This window comes from Sus scrofa, chromosome 4 (genome assembly GCF_000003025.6).
Source record: "Sus scrofa isolate TJ Tabasco breed Duroc chromosome 4, Sscrofa11.1, whole genome shotgun sequence".
Taxonomy (NCBI): Eukaryota; Metazoa; Chordata; class Mammalia; order Artiodactyla; family Suidae; genus Sus; species Sus scrofa.
In genome coordinates this window covers 66,393,980-66,419,048 of record NC_010446.5, presented here as the reverse complement: position 1 = coordinate 66,419,048, position 25,069 = coordinate 66,393,980, and the positions used below count along the sequence as shown (strand labels likewise).

Below are 25,069 nucleotides of genomic sequence, written 5' to 3'. Positions count from 1 at the left end.
GTTTTTGAACATGTCCTCAATTTAAAGAATGGCTATCATGTCTGGAGTCCCGAGCCCAGAATGAACCACGTAATTTCTTCTTGTCAGTACGAAGAATACCACAGTACTTACTGCATTAATAAGTTTGCAGAAGCATTGTACTTTATGATCTCTGGCTTAATCCAGAAGCTCCAAAAATAAAACTGAAGAAGCAACTCTTAGGTCTAATTCATAACAATGTGGCTTCCCAAAGACTGTTGCTTCATTTAAACAATTTTATTTTAAACATACCAATTTCCTCATTTTAGCAGTATAAGATATACCCTAAATCCATCATAGAATTGTAATGATACTGTTTGAGAAAAGCTTAGATTTGGATTAAGCCAGAGAGATCATTAAGTACAATGCTTCTGTGAAGTTCCAAATCATCCACCATCAATAAGTACTCAGCTTCCACTTTAAGCATTTCCAGGGATGGGGTACTCATGTCTCCCTCACAGCACTGTACAGTACACCTTTGGGCAGCCAGAAGTGTTAGGAGGTTCTTATGCTGACTCAGAAATGTTCTTTCCTTTCCTTAGACACATTCCTTCTCTGGAGCTCAGACAGACCTTTAGATTTTTGAAGGTTACCACTTATGGAAATAAATGAAGGCCACCAAAATGAGAACTAACAGAGACTATGCATTGGAGCTTCTTATAGCAAAGGAGTCAGCCACCATCACTTGCCTTTGACAGAGACCCAAAGGCAGGAAAGGAAGTGGGAAAGCTTTACAATGGAAAGAAAAGGGAAAGCTTGAGGTATGTCCTGCTTGGACACTGTCAGCATGAGGGTGCCAGAGGCAGGATAACTAGACCACCTTATGCATTTAGCTTGGGGAGCATATTTGGGTTTCTCTGCTTGGTTCTGAGTTGGAGGAAGGGAGGCAATCTGGCCTCTGTTAACCAAGTCCTGAATATTTGGGGCCAACTGCTGCAGATGTTATGATTTGGCTTCACTGATTGTTTCCCTCAGAGATTGTGGGTCAGAGTTCTAATGTCATGTATGATCTTTCCATTGTCTTTTTGTACGTTCAGTCTCTGTCTCCTCTTTTAGTCATTCTCTCCCTTGTAGGAAGTTGGCCCAAAGACAAGAGACCAGATCTTCCCTGCCTGATGATCATTCACTTGTCTCTAGAGTCAGTTGTATCACACAGCTTCTTAATTTTTCTGATCTTGTGTTTTCATGGTAATCATCTGATGATAGAGTGGCTGCATAAAGCATATAAGACTCCAGGTAGAGTTCAGTGGACTGGCATCATGCCCCCTATGACAAAAACAAGAACAGTTAAAAGTCTATTTAAGATGCTTCAGCACCAAGACCCTGAATTGTCCAGCCAGAGCCAAGAGAACAATCCCACAGGTCATAAAGATGAAACTTAAGAGAGCCAGGTAGCTTTTTCCTTACAGTGACATATAGTCTTTTCTACCTTACCTGTTTCATTGAGCCAAGTACAACAAGAAGTATTAGATATACCCTAACAGTATCATATATACCCTAAATCCATCATAAAATTGTAATGACAATGTTTGAGAAAAGTTTAGTATCAGCAGTTGCACAGATGCTATCAAGACTAGTGAATAAGAAATCTAGCTTGTCCATCACTACTCTTGCCAAGAAATTGAGACTGATCTACATTCCATTTAAGATAGAGGTGATTTTATTTAAAACTCATGCCAGAATTAAAATGATGCATGTCTTACAGCCTTTTGTTTGTATGATTCCTGTTATTGGAAGCACTGCTTTAATTGTTTGCATAAACAATAAATCAGTAACTCCCCCAGGTATAGTGCCTGAATAACAAGGGTAACCTTGTTCTGGAGCTCACATCTGAATCTTAACTTCCTACTTTGATGATTTATAGAATTAAGGTGTCTGTGCACAGATAAATTTTGGAATACTAATTTCTAAAGTTCATGAAATATTATTATGAGACAAGCAAATAGCCCATCTTGGTTGCAGAGGAAGCAGTATCTGGTAAAAACACATAGATACCTAGGGAAAAAAATTGTTTATGGCCTGAAGTTGAAACCAAGGCCTTACATTAGCTGTTTTATACATTTGTATTTATATTAGTCTCTTCCAGAGAGCAGGTAGTTGGTCAATCATCTTAGGAATTCTAAATTCAAATTTAGAATTACTGAGGGTGTAATTGATAGATGGTGATAATTTGTTCTTTTTCTTTGAGAGAGGGATGCTCTCAGTTACAAGCTGATTTATTTAAGATTGTCTATCCATATGGATGCAAGTGAAAATGTCATTGGCTTTAATTCCTTTGATCTCATTTATTGGGACTGGAAATACCTCTAGGTTTTTATCATTGGGGTCTGGTGAGGAATGTCATATCTAGCAATCAGTAAGCTTAAAGACTACTGTTTGGGAAATCTGAGATTGGTGTTAGAATTATTATACTTTGGTCTAATAATTTTAGTAAGAAGGGAATAAAGGATGAAAGCCCATCATTATGGGTGAGTGATAATCAGGGGTCTGAAGAAATTAGAAGAATAATGGTAAGTAAGCTGATAAAAACAAAAAATCATTAGGCAGAAGTTTTGATCCAATATCTTGTGCAAAAGCTGTCCACTATCTGAAGCCCCTGGGTCATTCTGAGGGTCTTGGGTCATCTGTCTATTGTGGAGCTCAGCTGCTTCTAGAGAATCTCTGAGGATCTTCATTTTGAAGTCCCCCTGTTAGAGCAGGCTTCCAATTTTGTTGATTCTGGGTTGTTTTTTTCATTATGACATGTGAAACCAAGGATTTACTCCAGGGTTTATTTCGGTCTTTGTTGTTAACAGTGTCTAATAGAACCTCCTCCAATGAGGTTTAAGAGCAACTTTTCTCAAATGTATCTCGCAGTAAATGAAATCTTACAGTTGGATGTCATGAAGAGACTGTTTAAGATGTTTTAGTGCAACCAAATCCTGTTGGTGATAGGACTGAGTAGAGTACATGAGTCTCTTGCAATATTTTCCAGTATCTCCATGCATCAGGGCAGAGTATAATATCATAGGTAAAATCCTGAAGCACTTGGCACTTCCAGTTACCAGTTCACAGGGAAGTAAACAACGTGTTTCCGGGGAGTGGATGGTGTCGGCATTAAGTGCGGGTGGGAGTACCTTTGTCCAAGGCAGCTCAAGGCTTTCTGAAAGTTTGGTTAGTTTTATTTAAAGATGTCATTGTTTCTTTTTACCTTTCAGAAATTTGTAAGTGATAAAAATAGTAAAGGGTAATACCTTACAGGTTTTTAAAATAATATTTCTTATGATGTGTGTGACTTGCTCATTTGATGTAAAAGTTTATATTCCCAAGATTGGAACACAAAATTGACTAGCTTTTTAGCAACTTAAAGACTGTAGCTTTTTGGAAAAGAGTTTAAACTCATCCTGAAATTATATAGCCATTAAATATCTAAAATATATTCAAATCTCATGAAAAGTGGAAGCTATGTAAAATACATCGTGAAGTGCTCAAAGGGCATCTGAGGCTTTGGTTCCTGGCCATTTCCCACATTTACAGTTTTTGTAGAATTATGCTGTTGACAGGTCCACATGACTTAAAAATGATCTCAGCCGTCTTTTTAATGTTTCCCCAGCCATATTGATTTAAGACAGTAACCAATTTATCTGTACCATGTACAGAGTAATTCATGTAGGAATTTAGCCAAAATCCATTTGAAACCATCTAGTGCCACCAAACAACTGTCTTGGGAGCACCAGAGAAGCTCAAACGATCTTTTCCCCCATTTTTCTTTTCAAAATGAGGGGCTAAATGGTAATATTTTATAATGGTTCTTTGAGTTCCTTTAGGATTCCTCTGTTAAGAGTTTAGTTTGGATCAAAACCTTCATTAAGACTGCTTAATTTGCAAAGTGATCTGCTAATGATTTTAGCTTCCATGTTATTTCTTTTTCCATAAGCCTCAACTTTTATAATAGCTTTCTCTCTATAAAGTAGGAGTGCAGCTAAAAGTGTGTTAAACATATTGTCCATTTTTGATGGGGGCTCCTGCAGAGTTGACCTTTTGTTTCCAAAGCATCCACAAGTTATGTCTTTTTTAAAAAAGCATGCCCAATATAGATTTACTCTGTGGTCTTTGGCTAGTTGACAAGCTTAAGGAAGTGCAATGGTTTTGCCATCTGGACTGATTTTTACCTCGGATAGAGGACGGTATTCTAAAGGCAAGCTTTAATTGGTTTTAGCATGTTCTGCTCTAGTTTCAAGTTTTGAAGTATGATCTATCAACAAATAATATTAGGTCAGAGTTTTCAATGGAGTCCTTAAAAACACTAAATGAAGTATAGCAAGTTCCCTAACTGAGCTAAGAAAATGTTAAAGTTCCCTTTCCCTCATGGGGGCAGGAGAGTGGCAGGTCAGGGTGTCACAGTGATGGACAGTAGTGTGAGGGGGAGAGACCAACAGAATCTCATGAGAGGCTAATTAGCTAACTGAAAAGTGCCATGTGTTCTCAGGCACTAGTAATGTCTGTGTTGCATGAGGAACCATGAGAGTAAGAGGGAAGCTTTTAACTAGTTCCGCAGAAGCATGGATATTGGAGTGGTGGCTACTGCCTACAACAAGGGGAATGTGTCTTTACAGGCAGGTCAAGGTGATGAATTTTTATGAATTCCATGGAGTTAAGTTGAAACTCTAATGACATGCCCAGATTGATTTCGTGCAAGTAGACAAAAGGATTTTAGTTGGGGTTACCTGTGGAGGGAGTCTGCTAACAAATCTTTTTCAGATAAGAGAAAGCCTGCTTATGATTTAGACTAGTCACAATCTCAGGAAAACTTGACACTTTTTTGCAATATGCAGTTGTTAAAATTCAACTGAGTAAATGATTCATGAATCAGGCAGCATCCAATCTGGCAGATAGAAAGGAGCTCGAGGAGCTGCACCAAATAAAATAAAAGACTGTTCTTGACAAGAGTGGAAACGGGAAGTAATTTAGCAAAAAGCAGATTGGCTGTGGTTGGGTCCCTTTCATTTAGGGGATGGTTGGGATCTGTCAGGCAAATTGACCCACTAGTGCTGGTCAGGTGATTCCTGACTGGCTGGATTAAGATTCCACTTCTCGAGAACTTAAATTGGAATTAAGTCTCAGTTTGATGACATGGGGCTCGGCATGAGCAACTTCTTCATGGGCCTACTGACTTGTTTTTAACACTGTTAAACCTAGAAATCCTCACAATTGTTTAGTGAGAGGTCTAATATGTTTGGATAGTCTACAGCCTTATGGGGAGAGAGCGATTTCCCTTCTTATATAGGTTATAACCTTGATCATGGGTTCTATTTTAGCAAAGTTATAATTTCTGTTTTGAAACTTCGTCTCTCTTTTGCTAAGGCTGAGAGCAAGTAAATAGAATCCTTTTTACGAGATTCCTTATTCTCTGAATAAATCAGGAGATCGTGTCCATATCGTATCAGGACTAAATTATAAGAGAAACTTAGACCTAGTAAGTGTCGATTAGGGGCTTTGGGAGAATAGGAGGCTTTAGTGCATCCCTGTGGTGTGACTCTCAGGTATAATATTGTCCTTCCTAGGTGAAGACAAATGGAAAGGTTTCGAGGAAAAAGCAGAAGGCTTCAGGTAAATCCTGATGAGAGGTTATTGGATGGGGAAGCTGAAGGCAGGCAAGTTAGAAGTGAGTGATCTTGTATAATTGGTTTGGGAGCCTATTTCTCTTCCTCTGATTTGTTTTTAGTTGAAAGCTAGCGTCTTTGACTAAGTCCTAACCACTTGGGGTCAGTTGGGTCAATTGCAATAGAGATTATGGTCTGACTTCTGTGGATGGTTACAGAAAAAGTTGTGGATCCATATTCTGTAGTCACATATGGTCTGCCCTTCATCCAAACAGATTTAATCTCTCACCATTGTGCTCCTGTAAATCTTCTTATATAATTTCCTCCAACTACATTGAGAAATGATTTGAAAAATAATTGATGCATGAGGTAAGATTTTTACAAAGTGGAAATAGAATGTATGGCTTAACCAACTACTGGCAGATATCTGAAAACTTAAGACATGTTTTTGTAATTCTCTTAGTAGAGTTAATTTTCATCTGTAATTGTTTATGTTTTTACAGAGGATCTTGATGATTTAAGAATGGAGGGAGTAACCACCCTGGTACCTTCTGGGAGCAAATTTAACCAAGGTCGAACTTCTCACTCCACTGAACTTCAGGCCAAAGTCACACTGAACATCTGTTCAAGGTGTGCCAGGTAAAACAAATAATAGGCTTTGATTTTTTAAAAACTTGATTTCTTAAATCTTGATTTTTTCAATCTAAGATTATGATGTAAAGGGTATACTCCTCTGTGTTAAGAAAATCTTTGTGTTCTGGTTATCTTTTGTGCTGACGTTGGCGAGGGAGTTAGTTGTATAGTCTATCCTTGCGCCCATTGTCCCTCAGACTAAAAATGTATCCAAGGGCTCAGATTGCCTTTACTTCACGGTTTGAGACTATTTTAAGTCTTTCTGTCTCCAAATTTCATTTGCTGTCTGCCCTTCTGTTCCTTTCTGAAGGAAGATTCAATGGGCTCTAAAAGTTCCAAGCCATTTCCAAAGCACCTGCATAAAGGACAGTTCATCCAGGTACAGTTTAAGAGCTGATATTATTGGCTTCTTAACCTGCTCCTCATCCTGTTCACCTCCTGGGAAGAATTTAATCAGCTTGATGCTTTTCAGTTTTGGCAGCTGGAAGCAATCTCTGCATATACTGTATGTGGCCCAAGAAGTAGCTGAAGTTACTGCCAAGTCAGCTCCCAGTGCTGGTCTAGCAGAAACTCAGCAAACAGCTAGAATTCATTCTTTAGAAGGAACTAAATCTCATTTGCAAAGAGGTTTTTAAGCCTGTTTAAATGATAAAACAAGCCTTCTAACCCTTATGTAAATGGTGCAGATTAGCAAGAACAATGCACTGGCTGGTCAGTTTTATCTCCTTTTCTTTATGTCTAGCTGGTCTATTGTACTGTTTGAGAGGGGATTAGTGGCTTGGAAATAGGGAGAGGGGAAGTGTAGGAAAATCAAATCAGACCTTTGTGGCTTTTCCTTCCCTTTACCCCCTTGGAATTTTTATTTTAATTGTCATAGGCTTAAAAATAAAGAGAAATGAAATGAAAATAAAAAGAAATAGAAAGAATAAATAGAAATAGAAAATCATGGAAGCTCATTTGAGACCATTAAGAGAAGTACAATATCACAGTGAAAACACCAGTGGAAACATTGCTTCAGACAGTTAACATTTGGGTGAATTGACTTTTTGATTAAAGCTGTGAAGAAACTGCTAATATTTATGTGATGATATTTAGGCATTCTGAGTGTGCAAGGGCATCTGTGGAAGAGTTGAGCAATTTAAAAGAACTTTATAGTATGTTTGCACATTTACACTTTGACTGGAGAGGGGTTTATGCTTGATCCTTTGTATTATTTGTAGATAATTGGGATAGGAGATGTTTGTTTTTTTCAAAAGGAAATCCTAAGAAAACAATGTTTTACTAAACTATGAAGGATTGAGAAAGGACCAAGCCCATTCATAGCCCTAGACTATTTACATTCAGCTTCCAAATGATAAGTTAGATAATAAATTACAGACCACCTGCATTTAAGATGAACTCTTAACTGAAATTTTTGAATATGCAATTGGATAATAATCAATTAAATTTATTGTAATTTTGCTATGTTACCAAAGTGACACAGCCGGTAAGTGGCAAAAGAGTTTCAAAATGAGGCAGTGTAGCTTGAGAGTCTGCCTGCTTAATTATTTTGTTTTATTGCTGAGCACTAACCTCTTGTTTGAAGGTGAAGATAGAAGCCTAAAATAGATAATTAATGAGCTAAAAAGAGATTCAGGTTTTTGAAATGCTGGGCCTTCATGATTGTTTTGATGACAGTAGGGCACACTGTACTTTCAAAAGCGAGGTTGCTTCAGGGAAATCAATGGCAGAAGTAGGTAGAAGACACTAGGCTGTTGATTTTTAGAGTGGCTGCTGTAGCCAGAGTTCAGAGTGGAAGAAAAACTAATATTAGTTATCAAAAACTATGAAGAACCTGAGAATGTACCCTATTTGCATCCTAATACTGTTTCATAGATGCTGGCAAAAGACATGAAACTCCTGGACCAGAGACCGAGGACTTAATACTCATGATAGTAACACCTGTCAGAGTATTGGCATTTTAATCGGTTTCCTGAGCCACAAATCTCATGGATTGACACACACAGGGCAGCAGTTGAAGTTAGTGGAGGAACCCTGAGTTTAGGAAACCTGAATATTTTATAACAGGAAGTTAGCATCGCTCTAGAGAGACTCCATGTCTATCTTCCAAGGCTGTTTGCTCTCAGATGTCCCCAAACAGATTGTTGGAAAGAAAGAAACACTGTCAGTGTCTCAGAAGATATGCAGAGGCTCCTGAGAATTGCCTCCCAGTGCTACTTGGAGTGGGCTCCTTCTGCAATTCATTGATGTAGTTATCAAAGTTTTTTCCCTAGTCAGCTGTCCAAAATCAATTTGTGTTGCTAGCTCACCTCTTCCAGTTACAAGTAAGGCTTTCAAGACTGTGAGAGTTACACTTTTTAAGCCAGAGCTGAGCAATTATCTGAGGCAGAAGTCATAAACTGTGCACAGTGTCAAGTGTTATGGCCTCATAATATTTAAAAATACCACTGGATTAGTTACCAATTCACATAAAAATTGGCACTCCTATCTTCCCTTAAAAATGCACACATGTGGAGTTCACATTGTGGCTCAGCAGAAGTGAACCTGACTAGGATCCAGGAGGATGCTAGTTTGATCCGTGGCCTCTCTCAGTTGGGTAAGGATCTGGGATTGTTGTGAGCTGTGGTGTAGGTCGAACATGTGGCTCCGATCTGGCGTGGTTGTTCCTGAGACGTAGGCTGGCAGCTGCAGCTGCTATTAGACCCCTAGCCTGGGAACTTCTAGATGTGGCAGGTGTGGCCCCCCTGCCAAAACACACACACACACACACACACACACACACACACACACACACACACACATATGTGATGGTGCTGGGCTCATATTGGGCATGTTTCCAATGCAGCAGTCTCCCCTCTTGTCCCTTAAGCCCAGTTGGGCTCTAGTTCACCTCAGATTCTTTCCAGCTTCCCTCACTTACACCACCTATCTGAAGTCTGCAGGCCTTGGTTTGTAACCTGTGATCTGTAGAAATGCTGGAACTCCAAAGATCAGCAAGGAATTAGGACTGGAGGGATGCAGACTGAGGGACCTGGCCAGGTCACTGGGAGAAGAATCTGGTGCCCAGAAGGGGCAGATCCCACTTCCTCAGAGCATTGGGTTGTGGGTAGGCTGACTGTGGTCTTAAGTGACCAGGCAGCCCTGCAGAACTCACATAGAGTGAATTGGTCGGAAACCTCATGCTGCAAACTAGACCACCATAGAGAAAATGATTGGTTCACTTAGAGAACTGTGCCCATTCCCACTGCAGCCTGGAAGATAATGCAAGATAATACAGGCTTCATAGAGGAAGCCCAGACATGGGATTTGGTGCCTGGGATCAGGATTTAATTCCAGATCTCACTGAGTTGGGGACAGTATGGTGTTAATAGATATGGATGTTTAAGATAATTAATGTTAAGTTATAGCACATACTCAGCAACACCTTTCAAGAATTTACAGCCAAGTTAGAATAGACAGACAACCTCCTTTGAAGTCTGACAAAGGCATCTAACATCCACGCTCTAAATTACCCAGTGTGTCATCTTCAGAAAAATTATGCAAATATTCAGAAAATCTGATCCCTCATCTATGAAATGGAGTTGACGTAATTCTGGAATTAACCTCTATGGGTGACTGAGAGGGATGGCCAGGATGATGCGTACAAAGGGAGCTAGCCAAGAGTTCACAGTGCAAGACTCTCAGGGAACAGGGGGTTTCTCTTCTCTTTCTCCCACTCACAGGAATAATTACCATGTAAATACCTAAGCAATTTAAAATGCTTTGCATTTTCCCCCATCTTTTACCAAGGCCCACATTAAAGTACTCAGGTATTGAAGGAAAAAGAGCCTCACTTTCCTGCCTTAGGAATTTTCAGGAATTTTCTCCTGCCTTAGGCTTCTGGCTGGGGAGAAAACTGTGGTCCATCTTCCAGGATTTCTGGGTTCAATAAGACAATGTTAAGTGGCAGTATTTTGTTTATTGCTTTGAGTTTCAAGGTCAGGAAGTCATTTTTCCCGTTGAACTGGATGGGTAAAATATAGTAAGTAAGCGTAATGGATATGTTATGATCTTGAAATCAAGTTGGGTTCCTTGTAGAAAAGAAGTCTACTTACAATTGTCATTGTCCTCAGTTTGTTTTTCAAATACTGCATGCTCATGAGCTGCATATGGGGGCCACAGTATCTAGAAGTGAGTTTGCATACGATATGTCCAAAACGGTATTGCTCTCGTCAAGTGAGGGCCATACTGTCAGAGGCCACAGAGCCCTTCTCAAGTGATGAGAAGGAACCTAATCAGGGACCTAATGGGAAGACAAGACCTGGAATGGGATTAAGACATTCTGCTGGGGATGACTGAGGGATGTGAGATGTACATGACCACTGGAAGGACTTCTGCTTTTCAAGAGACCAGAAAAAGAGAGACTCGGCCTACATTAAATTGCTCTGTAAAGTTTTATGTATAACAAAGTGCTTAAAATAAGAATGTCAAAATATTTATTGATTAGCATAGTTACAAGAAATAAAGATTTCATTTTGTTTCCATAAATATTTCACACACGATTAGAAAAGTCAATATGGAAGAAAGCTTGTGTGGAGTTCCCATTGTGACTTAGCGGTAACGAACCCAACTAGTATCCGTGAGGATGCGAATTTGATCACTGGCCCCGCTCAGTGGGGTAAGGTCCCAGCATTGCCATGAGCTGTGGTACAGGTCACAGATGTGGCTCAGATCCTGCGTTGCTGTGGCTGAGGTATAGGCCAGTAGCTGTAGCTCTGATTTGACCCCTAGCCTGGGAACTTGCATATGCTGCAGTGTGGGCCTAAAAAAAAGACCAAAGGAAAAAAGAAAGAAAGAAAGCTTGTGTTTTCAAGCTGGAAAATTATCCCAGGGTGGTGTTACTCCCATAGTTCTCAGTGACCTTAATCTGATGTGGGCATTGCTGCAATTTGTGTGATTTAAACAAAGAGGTGACATTGTTTTGGCAAGTGGAAAAACATATAATTAAGAGGTATTTGACCTCTAACGTGTATTAAGGTTCTAGCCCAGAATATCGCTCAATTTTCCCTCAGATCATAAGGGAAACAGGCCATTACAAAATAGCAATTTTAGAAATAAAGAGTTTTTTCTGTGTAAGATACAGCAGTGTCCTTATAATTGCTGATTTTTTTTTTTTTTTTTGCATTACAAGGTAGATCTTTAATATATTCATTGAGGATCTTGGCTTGACTCATAGAAATTCCACCCAGAGCACTAAAAATCCTTGGATGGTATGGGCAAAATAAGTTTAATTTTTTGCCTAGGAGTCACACCAAGTCATATCAGCTAAAAAGTAAAAGGTCTGTAGGTTAATAATGCAAATTATCAGTAATTATCAATAAAGATTCTGTGGTTCAGAAAAAAAATAGTGGTTTGCAAAAGTGTGGGTTTCAAATTAAATTTATTAAGTACCCAGAATTTTCTTTTTAAGATAACAGTTAAATTACCAATAACAAGCAGACAAACATTGATACCAAGTCACCAAATTACTATTTCTGTGATGTTTATAAGCCATTTTTCTGGAAAGACCACCCATTAATCCTGTCTCCCAATGCCTTTCTGTGGAGTTAAATCTTGTTTTTGTGGACTCCTGCCAGGGCATTCTGGGTGGTGAGATGCTATTTGTTTTTGATGGTGCAAGTGTTTGCATTCATTCATGCCTAACATCAGTACTGCACAAAAAAGGAATCAAAAGCCATTTTAAAGTAAATTGGATTATAGAGAACATACAGTGATACTGGCTCAGAAACTGCAGCATGAGAATGTTAAGAGAAATTTGGTTCCAGATAGCCTGCTGATTTTTCACTGATTTGCCTCATGTCATTGTTCCAAAACTTTTTCATCATTTCTCCTAAACACCATGACATTAAAACACTGAGGTTAGTTGTATATTGACTTGATAAAGCAGAAGCAGAGTATCATTAGTAATAGGGTGCTGAAGAAAAGGCGAATGTCAGACCTTGCAAATGTGAACTAATTTCAGAATGACAAGACTCACTCTGTGTCAAAGAACTATGATAAACTCTGGAAATAACAGTTAACACCCCTGACCACTAGGGACTGATATTCTGGCTGGAAACAGAGTTGGAAAAAATAAGTGCAGCCCCAAATGTCAGATGATAGTGCTATAGTAAAAAGAAAGCGTAGTAAAGTGGTGAGGTTTGCCAGATGGGATTGATTGTTATAAAATAGGGGCTGTTACTGTAGGGGCACGTCCAGCTCTTGGAGAGATTGATCTATGACTTTCATTGTTCATTCTCCGTGAAGGAAGAAATGAGAGCAACACACACCAGCCAGAAACAGGGACCACTTCATCTCAGTCCCAAACACATTCATTTCATGGTTTTTCTATATTTATAAATTGGTACAAGATCCTCCTCATCTCCACTTCTGTTAGTAGTTGTTTTGTGATTCACAGGGGAGGGAGGGCCATGGCTGCAAGCACGTCTGTGTGTGTGTGCACACATACATACACACACCACACACATAATCTAACAAGCTATTTTCTTATGTGACTAAGAGCTGGCGCTTTAGAACAATGGAGATGAGGGGTAGAATCTCAGCTTGCCCGCTGAACAACTTTAGGAAATCACTTAACCTTTGGAAACCTCAATTTCCCATTTATAACATGGGGGTAATAATTTCTGCCCATGGGATTCTAGCAAAGTAGAGTGACTAGCTCAGTTTCAAGCAGAGTCTACTCTGGGAAAAAAAAAAGTCTATTTCAAGATAGCAAAATCCACAGATGTGTCAGTCCCTTTTATAAAACGGCAAAGTCTGATCAGCTCTCTGTATTCAGATTCTGCAACTGTGGATTCAATTCTTAAAATTAAAGTACACCAATAAATCACCCAGTTTCATTACAAAATATTTTTTTTCCTGTTGCCAGTTGAAAGGCATTTAATACAAATTTCTTGATTTTTGACTATGTACGGGATGGAGAAAATTCCACAGCAACACCAAAAATTTAAAGCTCAGTGTTTGTCTGATAAGATAAGCTTAGGTCCCTAAGCTTTAGACCCAAGCCACCTTTTCATTTCTTTGCCTATGACTTTTTCTTGTTAACTTGAAGTTAAATTGTTCTTTTGGAGCTTAAAACTGCTAAGGGAAAAATACAATTATTACTTTGAAAGACTTAAACAGGATCAGCTTCCCCAGATCCCCCAGGCACTGTGCTCTGATGCTGCACATCAGCCTGGGAAACCGCAGAACTACACCTTTGTTAGCTACGCAAGAGAGCTTCTCACAATCCACATGCACTTCCATCAACCCACGAAGCCTGGGGCTTAGGAGTGAGGGAGGCTGGACAGCTGTGAGAGCAACTCAGAGAAATCCATGAGGGGTACACTCCATGAAGGAGCATCTTCTCTGGAAACAGCACCTGGATAAGTGCACAAAAACTAACGCTCTTGCAGACCTATGTCTTCCCACTTTCAGCGACTGTATGGCTGAAGTCTGTAGGATTTGACCAGCAGTATCAAGAGCTGATAAGGAGGAGAAGATGAAAAGGACTGTATTAACTTAAACACCTCATGGCATTTTCTCTGAAGCACTGTGTCTTAAAAAAAAAAAAAAAAAAAAAAAAAAAAAAGAAGAAGAAAAGAAATTTGTTTTAGACTTTTAGCTTTTCCATAAGAACAATTCTTCAAAATGTTGAGGACATTGGGATCGACACCATAGTCAATTAAGTGAGATATCAAATGATTTCACCTGGTTCTCGTAATGCTTGATGAACTACAAATGTCACTGTGGGGCTGTTCAGTCTCATTGACATCCAGAATATTTCTCGTGACTATTTGGGATACACCAGTTTATCTAGTTGTTGAACAGCAGTGCTAGGACCCAATAGGCTACCATGGTCCTCTCTTGGCTCCCCCACATCTGCTTCTCCCTCGAGATACTCTGTCAACAAATAATTGCTGTCAACTTTTTCCAGTCTGCTTGCTCCTCAATTTTAAAGCCTTGAGGCATCTGTTTATGCTCTGTGTCTCTCTACTTCTACTGTTATAGACAGAATATTTGTCTCTCTGCCCACTGCCCCGGCCGCTGACCCCACCAAATGTATATGTTGAAGCCTTAAACCTTCAATGTGAGGGTGTTTGGAGATGGGACTTTTGGGAGATGTTTAGGTTTATTTATTTATTTATTTATTTTCAACACATGATAAAATAAGGTTATATTTTATTGAAATGACGCTCTCCAGCATTGATAGTGACAACTACAGGGAAACTTAAGTTTTGATCCTGCGATGGGTGGAGGAAAAAGCGTCAAGCAGAGACCTGCCTTGGACATGTTTAGGTTTAAATGAGGTCCTGTGGGTGGTGTCCTCATGCTGGGGTTTGTATCCTTATAAGAAGAGGAAGAAGCAGGAGAGCTGTCTCTGTATGTCCACAAAAGAGGTCCTGTGAGCATAAATGAAATGGTGGCCATCTGCAAGCTGGGAAGGGAGCCCTCATGAAGAACTGAATCTGTGGGTACCTTGATCTTAGACTTCAGGGCCTCTAGAATGCTGACAAATAGGTATTGTTTAACCTCTCCAGTCTATGGTATTTGTTATGGCAGCCTGAGATAAATATCTACTTTTTCAATCATATTTTTCACTAAATTTTATATACAAATTCCCAGAGAGAGAATCTGATGGAATCTACCAATTACCATCCAGTGTTCTGTCTGAACTTGAGGAGTACAGGTCTTGTCTGACACCATCTGGTATCAGTGCCTCAACTTTGAGGGATCCCTGGTATAATCTTCTGGAACCAGGGGATCAGGGCCACTTACCCAAAATGAGGACACCTAGGTTTCAGTAGCTTTATGAGCATCTTTCCTAAAGCAGTTAACTAAGAGTTTTAAATTTAGGACCCTAGATTTTTTTAGACATTTTTCCTTGTTCAACACATTATCATTTGCTAATAATCTGCCATTCATTTGTATTAAGATTAATCAGATGCTCCTTCCTACTTCTTGCAGCTTGACTGAGTAAGAGGCCCTAGTTCCTTTTCAGAGAAAGCACCAGGGAATCCACGAGATGGTGTGACCCGCTGCATCCATGAGGGGATGTGCTGGTGGCAGTGTAGCTGCTGGAAATTCATATTTCAGTATGTTCACAGTGTCCATTAGCCATACAAGTATTGTAGTGTGGTGTACAATTCACATTTTAAATCATGTGACTTTAGGATTAGAGATTTTCTGATATAGATCTTAGACTACCCCATATGTTTTTACAATGGAGAGAATACCTAAAACTTATATAAACATCCTCCAATAAAATGATACTCAGGGAACAGCTTATGTTGTAAAAGTTAATTCTCTACTGCTAGAGATTCAGCCAAGAAAATGTGGGCCCAATTTAGTGGTGTCATAAGGTCAGGAGAAAAGTCATTGTCAAGATGAAATTCACATTTGTGTAATGAATAGTCTACTCCTTCAAGTGACTTAATATAGAGATATTTATGGTTATCTTAGTAGATCAGTTCTGATTTCAAATACTCATGGAAATAAGAAAGGCAACTTTAACTGTGTACACAGGCAATGGGCAGCAGTGCGTGTGCCCAATTTCTGGACATTTTAGGAAAGTGCTTATTATGCAGGAGAAGGAGGATTGTCCTTTAGATCCAGTCACCCCATTTTATTACCTTTCCTAAGGGGAACTTTTGAGATAACTGTTTGACTCTCTGCTCGAAGTCCTTTAGCTCTCATAGAAGCAGGCAGAAAGGGTGCAGCATTCTTTTCCCCAGAGCTGCCTTTCCTCCAGCTGCAGTTTTGCTTCATTGTTGCATAAAGGCAGCTGGGTGGTGCTTGTTGTATCCAGGTCCTCCTTCCTACATTTGCCAGAAGCACTGAATCCTTCTGAACTGTCCATAAAGTGCCAGTGCGTCCTGGCTTCTTCTCTCAGATCATTTGCACATTCTTCTCTTGCTCTTGACTAACACTCATGCTGTCCTTGTGGCTCTAACAGGTCAAGTACATTCTGATCTTGCTCTCCTTTGACACTTCCTATTTCCCCTAATGGATGACGCTTACATGGCCTGCTTCTTCTCCTTTTTTGGCTACATTTGCAGGCGTGTGTAAGTTCCCAGGCCAGAGATGGAATCCACCTCACAGAAGGGACAACGCTGGACCCTAAACCCATTGAAGCAATTGGGGAACCCCCATGGCTAGCTTCTTCATTTCAAATGTCACCTCATCAGAGAAGCTTTTCCTGATTCCGGCCTCATTTCTCCCCCTCTCTCCTTACCTGACTTTTTCCTCAAAGTTTCATTACTTACAATTTATTTCACTACATGCTTCCTTTCTTTCCTCCTGCATGAGGTCAGGAATCTTGTCTGCTTTGTTCACTGCTATAATTCCAGCACCAAGAACAGTGCTTAGAATACATAATTATTGACTGGTTGGATAAATTAATGGCAAGTGCATGAGGCACATTACTTATTAAAGTTAGGAATAATAGCTAATTTTTATTTATTATATATAATAATATAATTAATGTTTATGTATATATATATTAATCCATTTACTCCTGATAGCATCAGAGAGGTCAGGCACTTTACTGAATGTTACATAGCCTGTAAGTAACAGGACAGGGAATTTAACCAGCACGTCTTGCTCCGGTGAAGGCACTCTTTCCTTCTCTGCTGCCACTTGGAATAATGGGGGAATGTAGGTGTGGGAGGAGGCCAGGAACAGAAGGGAATGATGTGGCTGCCTGGCAAGTGGCTGTCATAATTACATAGATTTTTCATAATAAGTTATCTCATGACTTCCTCTTAAGCATGGTAAATGAGAAAATAAGAGTAAATTTGCCGATGCTGTTGTGCTGCCCTGGTCCCAGCCCCCTTGTGATATAAGAGCTAAACAATATTGCTGTTTAAAGCAAGATGAAGGGCTATGTGGAATTATCTAAAAGCCTGAAACGCTTTCAGCAGAGTAACTTCCTTGTAATTCTTTAAAAACAAACATGTATCTATAAGAAAAAAAAACTTGGGATCTTCAGACTCACTATGCCAGACGTTGTTTTAGCGGCGGAGATTTATAAGGTACTGAGACTACCTCATCTGAATTAACCAGAAAAGCATAACAAACAGACCTGAACTGCATTTGACTCATGTAAATTTGCCATAAAATTTGCTTGCACATATTCTTCTTGTCTCAGTGTATCTCAAATTATGTTTTAGTTTATATACAAATAAAAATTAGAAAAAAAAAATACATTGATTAGTGCTTCTTTTGGCCTTAGTATGATTATTGCCTTCTCAAAGTGACTTAAATTGTGTTCAAGAAAATACCATTTTCATCTTCGATTTTTTTTTTTGGCCATACTAGCAACATGGGAAGTTCCAAGGCGAAGGATGGATATGTAAAATAACAAACTCAAAAAACTTATATCCCTTCGGTCCGTCAAAATATAAATGTCCCTTAATATTTACCAAATGACCTTGTGCTTTAAAAGTAAAAACAACTTTGTGGAAATGTTTACTTCCTCTTTTTAAAATGAATCGAACCAAACAAGTACCAGAACTGCCCCAATTAGTTATTTCTTTTCTGATTTCCAAACCCTTAATTTCAATTTTAGGAAATGACTTGTTAAACAGAAAATTAATGTCAACAAGTTCGATGATTATCTCATTGGTTGTAGATTTTTTTTCTCTTCCGAAACATTTTTTCCTGCTAAATTAAGTCCAGTAATAGCTGTTGTTGTATAGAAACTTGATCAAATTCCATCGATAGTTTTTAAATGTCTACCTTGTACAAGGAACCATGGAACTAACTAAATTAAAAACAAGGTCTCATCTAGGCTGCAGTCACTTAGGCTAGAAGAGATAGACACTTCAGTGACAGAGATTAAAAAACTGACCTAATCATCCTGTCCTGGATCCACTGGAACTCATTTTTATTAACAAATAACATTTCACACCAATATTTTGGTCAGTTATCTTAACAGGTGAATAGGTGCTTATAGTTAAGTCAATTTTCTAGTCACTAGGGGATTAGTAGATAACTAAAAAGTAAAAACGTCTAGAATAAATGTTTCTGCTTATGATGAAGAACTTGAATTTTTGATCACAACTGATCAGCACATTTTGAAAGAGACTTCACAAAAATTTAAATCAAATCACTTTATGGCAGCTTTAATTTAGCTAAATAAAATCAGAGGAGAAAATAAAATGCCCCTCTGACACATTTAGCAATACGAAGCAGAAATTTTAGGTGGAAGTTATCTAGTAATTGGGGTTTCTTTTCTTTTTTTTTTTGCCCCCACAACGTGCAGCAGCTTGATGTGGGATCTCAGTTCCCAGACCAGGGATTGAACTCGGGCTGAAGTGGTGAAAGCTCTGAATCCTAACCACTAGGCTACCAGGGAACTCCCTCTAGTCATTTAGAAATAATTGATAGCTCAGAAAGTCTAGAAAATAATAATATAGATATTAAATAGGCAATCAAGGTAAATCCTTTCAATTAAAAATTAGTTAACCCTTTTAGTTAAAGTATAAAATTATATAAAAGACATCAGGGTTTTTTTTTTTTGTTTGTTTTGTTTTTTTTTTTTTACTAGAAGTCAATATATTAGCTCCTATATTTATTTTTAAAGATGCCTTTTTTGAAACTCCATTAAAAATTGTCTTTGGGTCTAACTACCAAGTTGTCTAACACAGGAGAAACATAAAATTTTCCTCAGCTCAATGGTTCAAGAAAATAGGATTTAGGGAGTTTATATTGGAAAAGAATAAATGGAGTTATGCATATTTGAAGGGCAATCCCATGGAAGAAAAAATATTCTTATTTTTGTTGCTCCAAAAGGCAGTACTGGCATTAAACTGAAAGACACACAGGCTTTCCTTCAACACAAGAAAGGACAGAGGGGCAGCTGGAGTGTCGTAAGTAGAATGGTCTGACTCCAGGAGAGTGTGAGTGCTCTATGGCTTAGATTATCCAAGCAGACATTAAGTAGCTATCTGGAGGGTCTGTGTCAGAGATCAGGCAGGATGAGTTGGTAGGCAGGCTTTCCGGAACTGTGAAAAAAAAATTTCTGTTGTTAGCCACCCAGTTGGTAGTATTTTGTTATGGCAGCCTGACTGCACTGAGACAATATTGTATCCATCTTTCTGAGCTATGAGTAGAGCTCTGAACTGAGCTTGAATTCATCCATCTATTGCTTTGCTGAGCCAGCTCTTCCCATCCAAACAGTTAGGTTCCTTAGTGTATCAGCGGGGTCTTTTAGAATTCCAAGGAAGAGATGCTTTACTTCAGAGTGAATTATTATCTTGGGGCACTGTCCCTTCAGGGCTCCTTTTCCCAACCTGAGGATGGGTTTCTGGTTCTCCAGAGAATTGAGAAAGGTGCTTTTCATTGTTGAGGACAAAGCAACATGAGCTTTCTAACCTGCCTCACTGCTCTTCACTCAGCAATCCTGCTTCCCCAACACAGGGTTAGCCCTGCATTCACCATGATGGATTTTCTGTGTGGAGAGCATGGGGCTCTCCTCCCTGGCCAGCAGCTCTCCCTCCTGCCTTGTCTCCATAGTTTCCTGAGGTTAAGTAACAAATATTCAGCTGAGTAAATTGTTAAGATCTAATTGTCTTTATTGAACGATTCGTAAATTAAGCAGCATCCCATCCAGCAAGTGGCAAAGAGCTTGGAGGAGCTGTACAAAATGGAAGGCTTTCATAGATTAGGGGGTGGGAGGAGAGGGCAGATGACCTCATCTTCCTCTAAGGGACAGAGAAGCCCTCCATGGCCAATTACCTCACTGGTGCCAACTGGAAAATTCCAGACTAAGATTACATTCCTAGGGGAGGTTAAAACTGAAATTAAGTTAGGAAGTAGGTCTTGGCTGGTGTTTTCTGCTTTAGCAAACAAGAGGGCCTGTTTGGGGTCTGTTGTCTTCTCTTAAAGAATTTCCCTCTTTGGATCAGAATCTCAGCTTAACTGAGATGTGACAAAAATTTAAGGCTTTAGGGCCACTCTCAGCTACTGCTCTGTAGTTCTCTCCACTCTGTTGATCCTTTGTGTGGTATTCACAGGTTGGGACGTTTTTGCTTAATCCCTGAGATACCATGGGTTACAGCTTCAGGTTCACACACTCCAAGTCTGTCATTCTGTTAGTTCCCTTTTTGACGTTGTAGTCTTAGGGAGATCATTTGCTTAATGGTGAATAGCTGTGAACATGCATTTAAAGCTTTTGAGAGAATACAACATGCCAAGAAGATTTCTATGATTACGATGAGGAAGATAATTCCCGGAGTTCCCATCGTGGCTCAGTAGTTAACGAACCTGACTAGAACCCATGAGGATGCCAGTTTGATCCCTGGCCTCGCTCAGTGGGTTAAGGATCCGGTGTTGCCATGAGCTATGGTGTAGGTTGCAGACACGGTTCAGATCTGGTGTTGCTGTGGCTCTGGCATAGGCCGGCAGCTACAGCTCCGATTAGACCCCTAGCCTGGGAACCTCCATATGCCATGGGTGTTGCCCTAAAGAGACAAAAGGACAAAAAAAAAAAAAAAAAAAAAAAAAAAAACTCCCAAAGTTTTGAGTGTACTTTGGAGCCATGGTCCAATCAGAATCAAATAAATCAAAGAAAGACGCTGCTGAAGGTATTGCCTTTTAAAGCCAAGCGGCCTGCTCAGCAATCTCATGTTACTGAGTTTCAACTTTTCCAGGAGTGTTAATCCAGGTACAGCAGGTGGTGGTGGTCACAAATACCTCCTTGCTCAGCTAAACCATAATCAAGGGCTCTCCTGTTATCAAGAACAACTTTGGCCAAGAGTCTAAAGATCTTTACTGGTCAGCTGTTTTCTTAGCAATGGATTCTACAGTATAACCAGGGAAGGAGGGCCCTGTCAAAAGAAGTAAATTCTGAATCCTGAATGCCTCTTGGTAACTTCCTTTTGAATCTGTGGCTCAGAACTGGAAAGCAGACAGCTGTGGAGGTTAGTAAACTCTAAGGGTCTATAGACCACAGGCAGTTTTTTCTGGTTTATTTTGCCTTGTGTCACTTTCTTTGCATAGAGCACAACTGCAAAGTTCCCCAAATTTGGGATGTTAACCACAGACAAGGCGGTAGACCAAGGGATGTGTAACATCATGGACAGATCAGAGTTTGTTGATGGCAAATCCAGCACCCTGAAAGGTTGCCCCCATTAGCAATGGCCTGGGAGATACAGATGAGGACATTATCTTTCTAGGTCAGTACCAGAAAAAGGGAAAGACAAAGAAGGAGAAAGGGTTTCATTTTTAGTTAAAGAATGATGTCTTTGTGTGTGTGTGTGTGTGTGTGTGTGTGTGTGTGTGTGTGTGTGTGTGTGCGTGTGTGTGTGCGTGTCTTTTTGCCTTTTCTAGGGCTGCTCCCAAGGCATATGGAGGTTCCCAGGCTAGGGGTCTAAACAGAGCTGTAGCCGCCGGCCTACGCCACAGCCACAGCAACGTAGGATCTGAGCTGCGTCTGCAACCTGCACCACAGCTCACAGCAACGCCGGATCCTTAACCCACTGAGCAAGGCTAGGGATCAAACGCAAAACCTCATGGTTCCTAGTCAGATTCGTTAACCACTGAGCCAAGATGGGAACTCCCCTAAAATATGAAGTCTTGATCTGGCATCTCAGGCAGAAGCAGTCTACTTTGATAACAGCCACTTCTCTTCCTAGTCCTTCTGATTTGGAGTCCCCAGCATTTGCAAAGGACCAGTTGTCAAGTGGAGGCTTTTTCATCTGTGAGATGTGTATCCAAGGGTCAGGACCCTACAGTCTGCCTGCCCTCTGGGTTGGTGCAGAACCTGGTGTCATCCCTTTCAAGGAGATTCAACGGCAGTCTTTGTTCTTAGAGACTGAAATGTTAGTTTAAAGATTTGTAGCCAGATATTTGAGGAAGCTAGAAAAATTCAGGGTCAAAAAAAAAAGGGAGTTCCGGTAGTGGTTCAGCTGGTTACAACCCAACTAGTATCCATGAGGATGAGGACTCGAGTTCTATGCCTGGCCCTCCTTCAGTGGGTTAAGGATCCATGTTGCAGTGAGTTGTGGTGTAGGTCACAGGCGCAGCTCAGATCTGGTGTTGCTGTGGCTGTGGTGTAGGCCAGCAGCTGCCACTCCATTCGACCCCTACCTAGCCTGGGAACTTACATATGCCAAGGGTGTGGTCCTAAAAAGACAAATTCAGGATCCAGTCCAGTTTACAGGTATGTAGAGAAACCTCAAAAACAATAGGCTTAGAATATAATACAGACAATTGTGCAAACATAATTTTTTCTTTACAGTTGACCCCATTTTCATCAAAGATAATCATAGTAAAATTGATTTATTTGCATCAAACTTATCCTGATTATTTACAAAAGTGCAGCAAGAATAGTGATTGACCATATAAGATCTTTTTAACACTACTTTGCTCGGACCTTTAGTAAGCCATCTCAGAACGAGTTATTTAAAAACCTCTTGAGTCCAGGAAGCCAAGCCAAAGTCCAAGCAATTCCTTAAAGCTGTCTGGTCATATCTGAGTCTATGCATCTCTTTCTCTCTCTCATGTATGATATTCCATCCAAGGCTTGGTAACACAGACAGTGTTTCTAATTGTCCTGTTACAAGGAGAACAAGTTTTTATTGAACTTATGTAAGTAACTCTGTTGCCTGAAAAGAATACTCTATAGAGTTTCCAAATTTTGGAGAGATCAGATAGGGAGAAAAAGTAAATGTTTTATCTTTGTTTACAAAGGCATAATTTACCAAATTGCTAGAAGCCATAGATAGGTTAAGGGAAAAGGTTTCCCATAAGTCTAGAAATTTAAAACATTAAGGAACTAACATCACATCCTCAGTTCATTCAGCTCTGTGTTATGAATTCCTGTTCTGCTTGAATCCAGTTTTTTCATTAGTTCTAGAAAGTCTTGCCCAGTTCAGTTTTATAATTACAAAGTTATCAGAAACCTATACTTACCTTTTCCATGAATATTCTTGAAGATGAAGTGCTTTTGTAGAAACCCTTTTGCAAAAGCACCTTAGTAAAACAATAGCTGTAAATGTCAAAAGATTTAAAATGACCATGGTTAAAGATCTGATGAGAGTTCATTATAATGCACTTGGCAAGGAAATTTGCTAAATTCTGTGTCATACATTTTAGGATAATAAATAGAATTATGAATGATAATAATATACCAGGAAATACTGTATTTCTAGGAAGTTCATAGAATTTTTGGAATATATAAACATATACCTATATAGACACAACCTATAGGAGAATTAGTATTTTTTCTTATTTGACCATGCTTCTCATGTAAGTTAACATCTCAAATAAGTCTAATTAGCTTAATATCTCCCTTTTTATAAGGAGTGAAAACAAATCTTTTGAGATGTCCTAGGGGCTTTCTGGAAAATTAGTGTAAATTTGGAAATAAAAAAATCAAGTTCAGAGCATAGACATAGTCACCGTGTTATCTAGCCACAAAAATTTTATAATAGCTCCATGAAATTCTTTTTTAAATCTTGTTTATTTTTTCCAAACTGAGGAGCAAACCATTATATTTCCATTAAGTTTTCAGGAGGAAAAAATATTTTATGCAGCTGTACTTGGAAAGATACTCCTAGACGTCCCCATCCCATATCTTACAGACGCATCGTAGCCAAGTGCTAGCAGAGTAGACTGACTGCCAAACCTAGCTACTGAGATTTAACACTGGCTTCGGACCCAGGGAAACTTTTCAGTACAGTCTTCCTGAGCAGAGATAAATGAGATGATTTACAGTTGAATTTGACCATAGTGAGAAATCTGGAGTCACAGATCCCCAACTGCAGGCTCACTTGGTTGAAATGGTTTTCAAATAATGTTGTGCAAGTCATATGAAATGTTGCTGGGGGAACTCAGATTTTATCTAACAGAGTTTCTATAAGATTTAAACAAAATTATAGCTTGGAATTAATTTTTGAGTATCAGTCCCACTCACTGTTGAAGTTTCAGAAATGGGAGTCGGGCTCCATTAGGTGGTCAGGATTTTAAAATTGATTCCTGTGAAGAGGCACAAGGACCCCATCGTGACTTAGCAGGGCGTATTGATCTGTTTCTCTACTACTTGTTTCTCAAGTGCTTGGAGACAGGGTAATGTGAAGGACTGTGACTTTCTTTGGCTTTGCCCCGCTTGCTACCAGAAAAAGAGAAACAAACAAGCGAAGAACTGTGCTGTATACAAATTTAAAACATGGCTAGAAATCAAGGTGACGAATTTAGTCAGTCTGGAAAGAAGTCTAAGTTTCAGAAAGAAAATATATATCCCCACCACTTTTAAACATTTAGTATAGTGAAAAATCAGAATGTAATTATACACACTTTCCAACAATGATAAGAAAAAACATAGATGGCAGTTAGAAAACAATAAAAAAGGTGTTGCATTAATTTTTTTAATACTTGGCTTTGGGGAAATTTTTCACATTCAAATTATGAAAATAATCATAAGAATTAGAAGTGGGCAGACCCAGTGTACAAGCCTGCATGCAGTCAACTCATCTGTATTCAGTGCAATTCCTGAATGAATGGTGAGGACAGACAGGGAGCTACACCATGCTTACCTTCAGAAGTGTTTTAACAATGAGCTAATGTTTTTAAATTGACTTTAAAAATTAAAAAACCCTATAAAAACCCAAGCATTTGTATGTAACATCCAAAGGAGAGTAAGTTTGCTTATTTCTTTCTTTCTTTCATCTCCTTTATTTCATTTGTTCCATTTCCCTTTTCTTTCACCATTTGAATGAAGTCCCATGTGACCAACTAAACCTTGTTTATTTAAAAACATTCCTCGAGCTCATAAAAAATACTGAATGTGATGGGGCTTTCTTCTGAGAATCAGT

At 39.3% G+C, this 25,069-nt stretch overlaps 1 protein-coding gene across 1 annotated transcript in view; it reads left to right on the top strand.

The window, feature by feature from the left end:
- Positions 1 to 25,069, top strand: part of C4H8orf34 (chromosome 4 C8orf34 homolog) — a 361,598-nt gene that overhangs the window by 218,445 nt on the left and 118,084 nt on the right. The window contains 1 exon segment of the mRNA XM_021090806.1: positions 6,104 to 6,239. Coding sequence (XP_020946465.1) covers positions 6,104 to 6,239 — 136 coding nt within the window.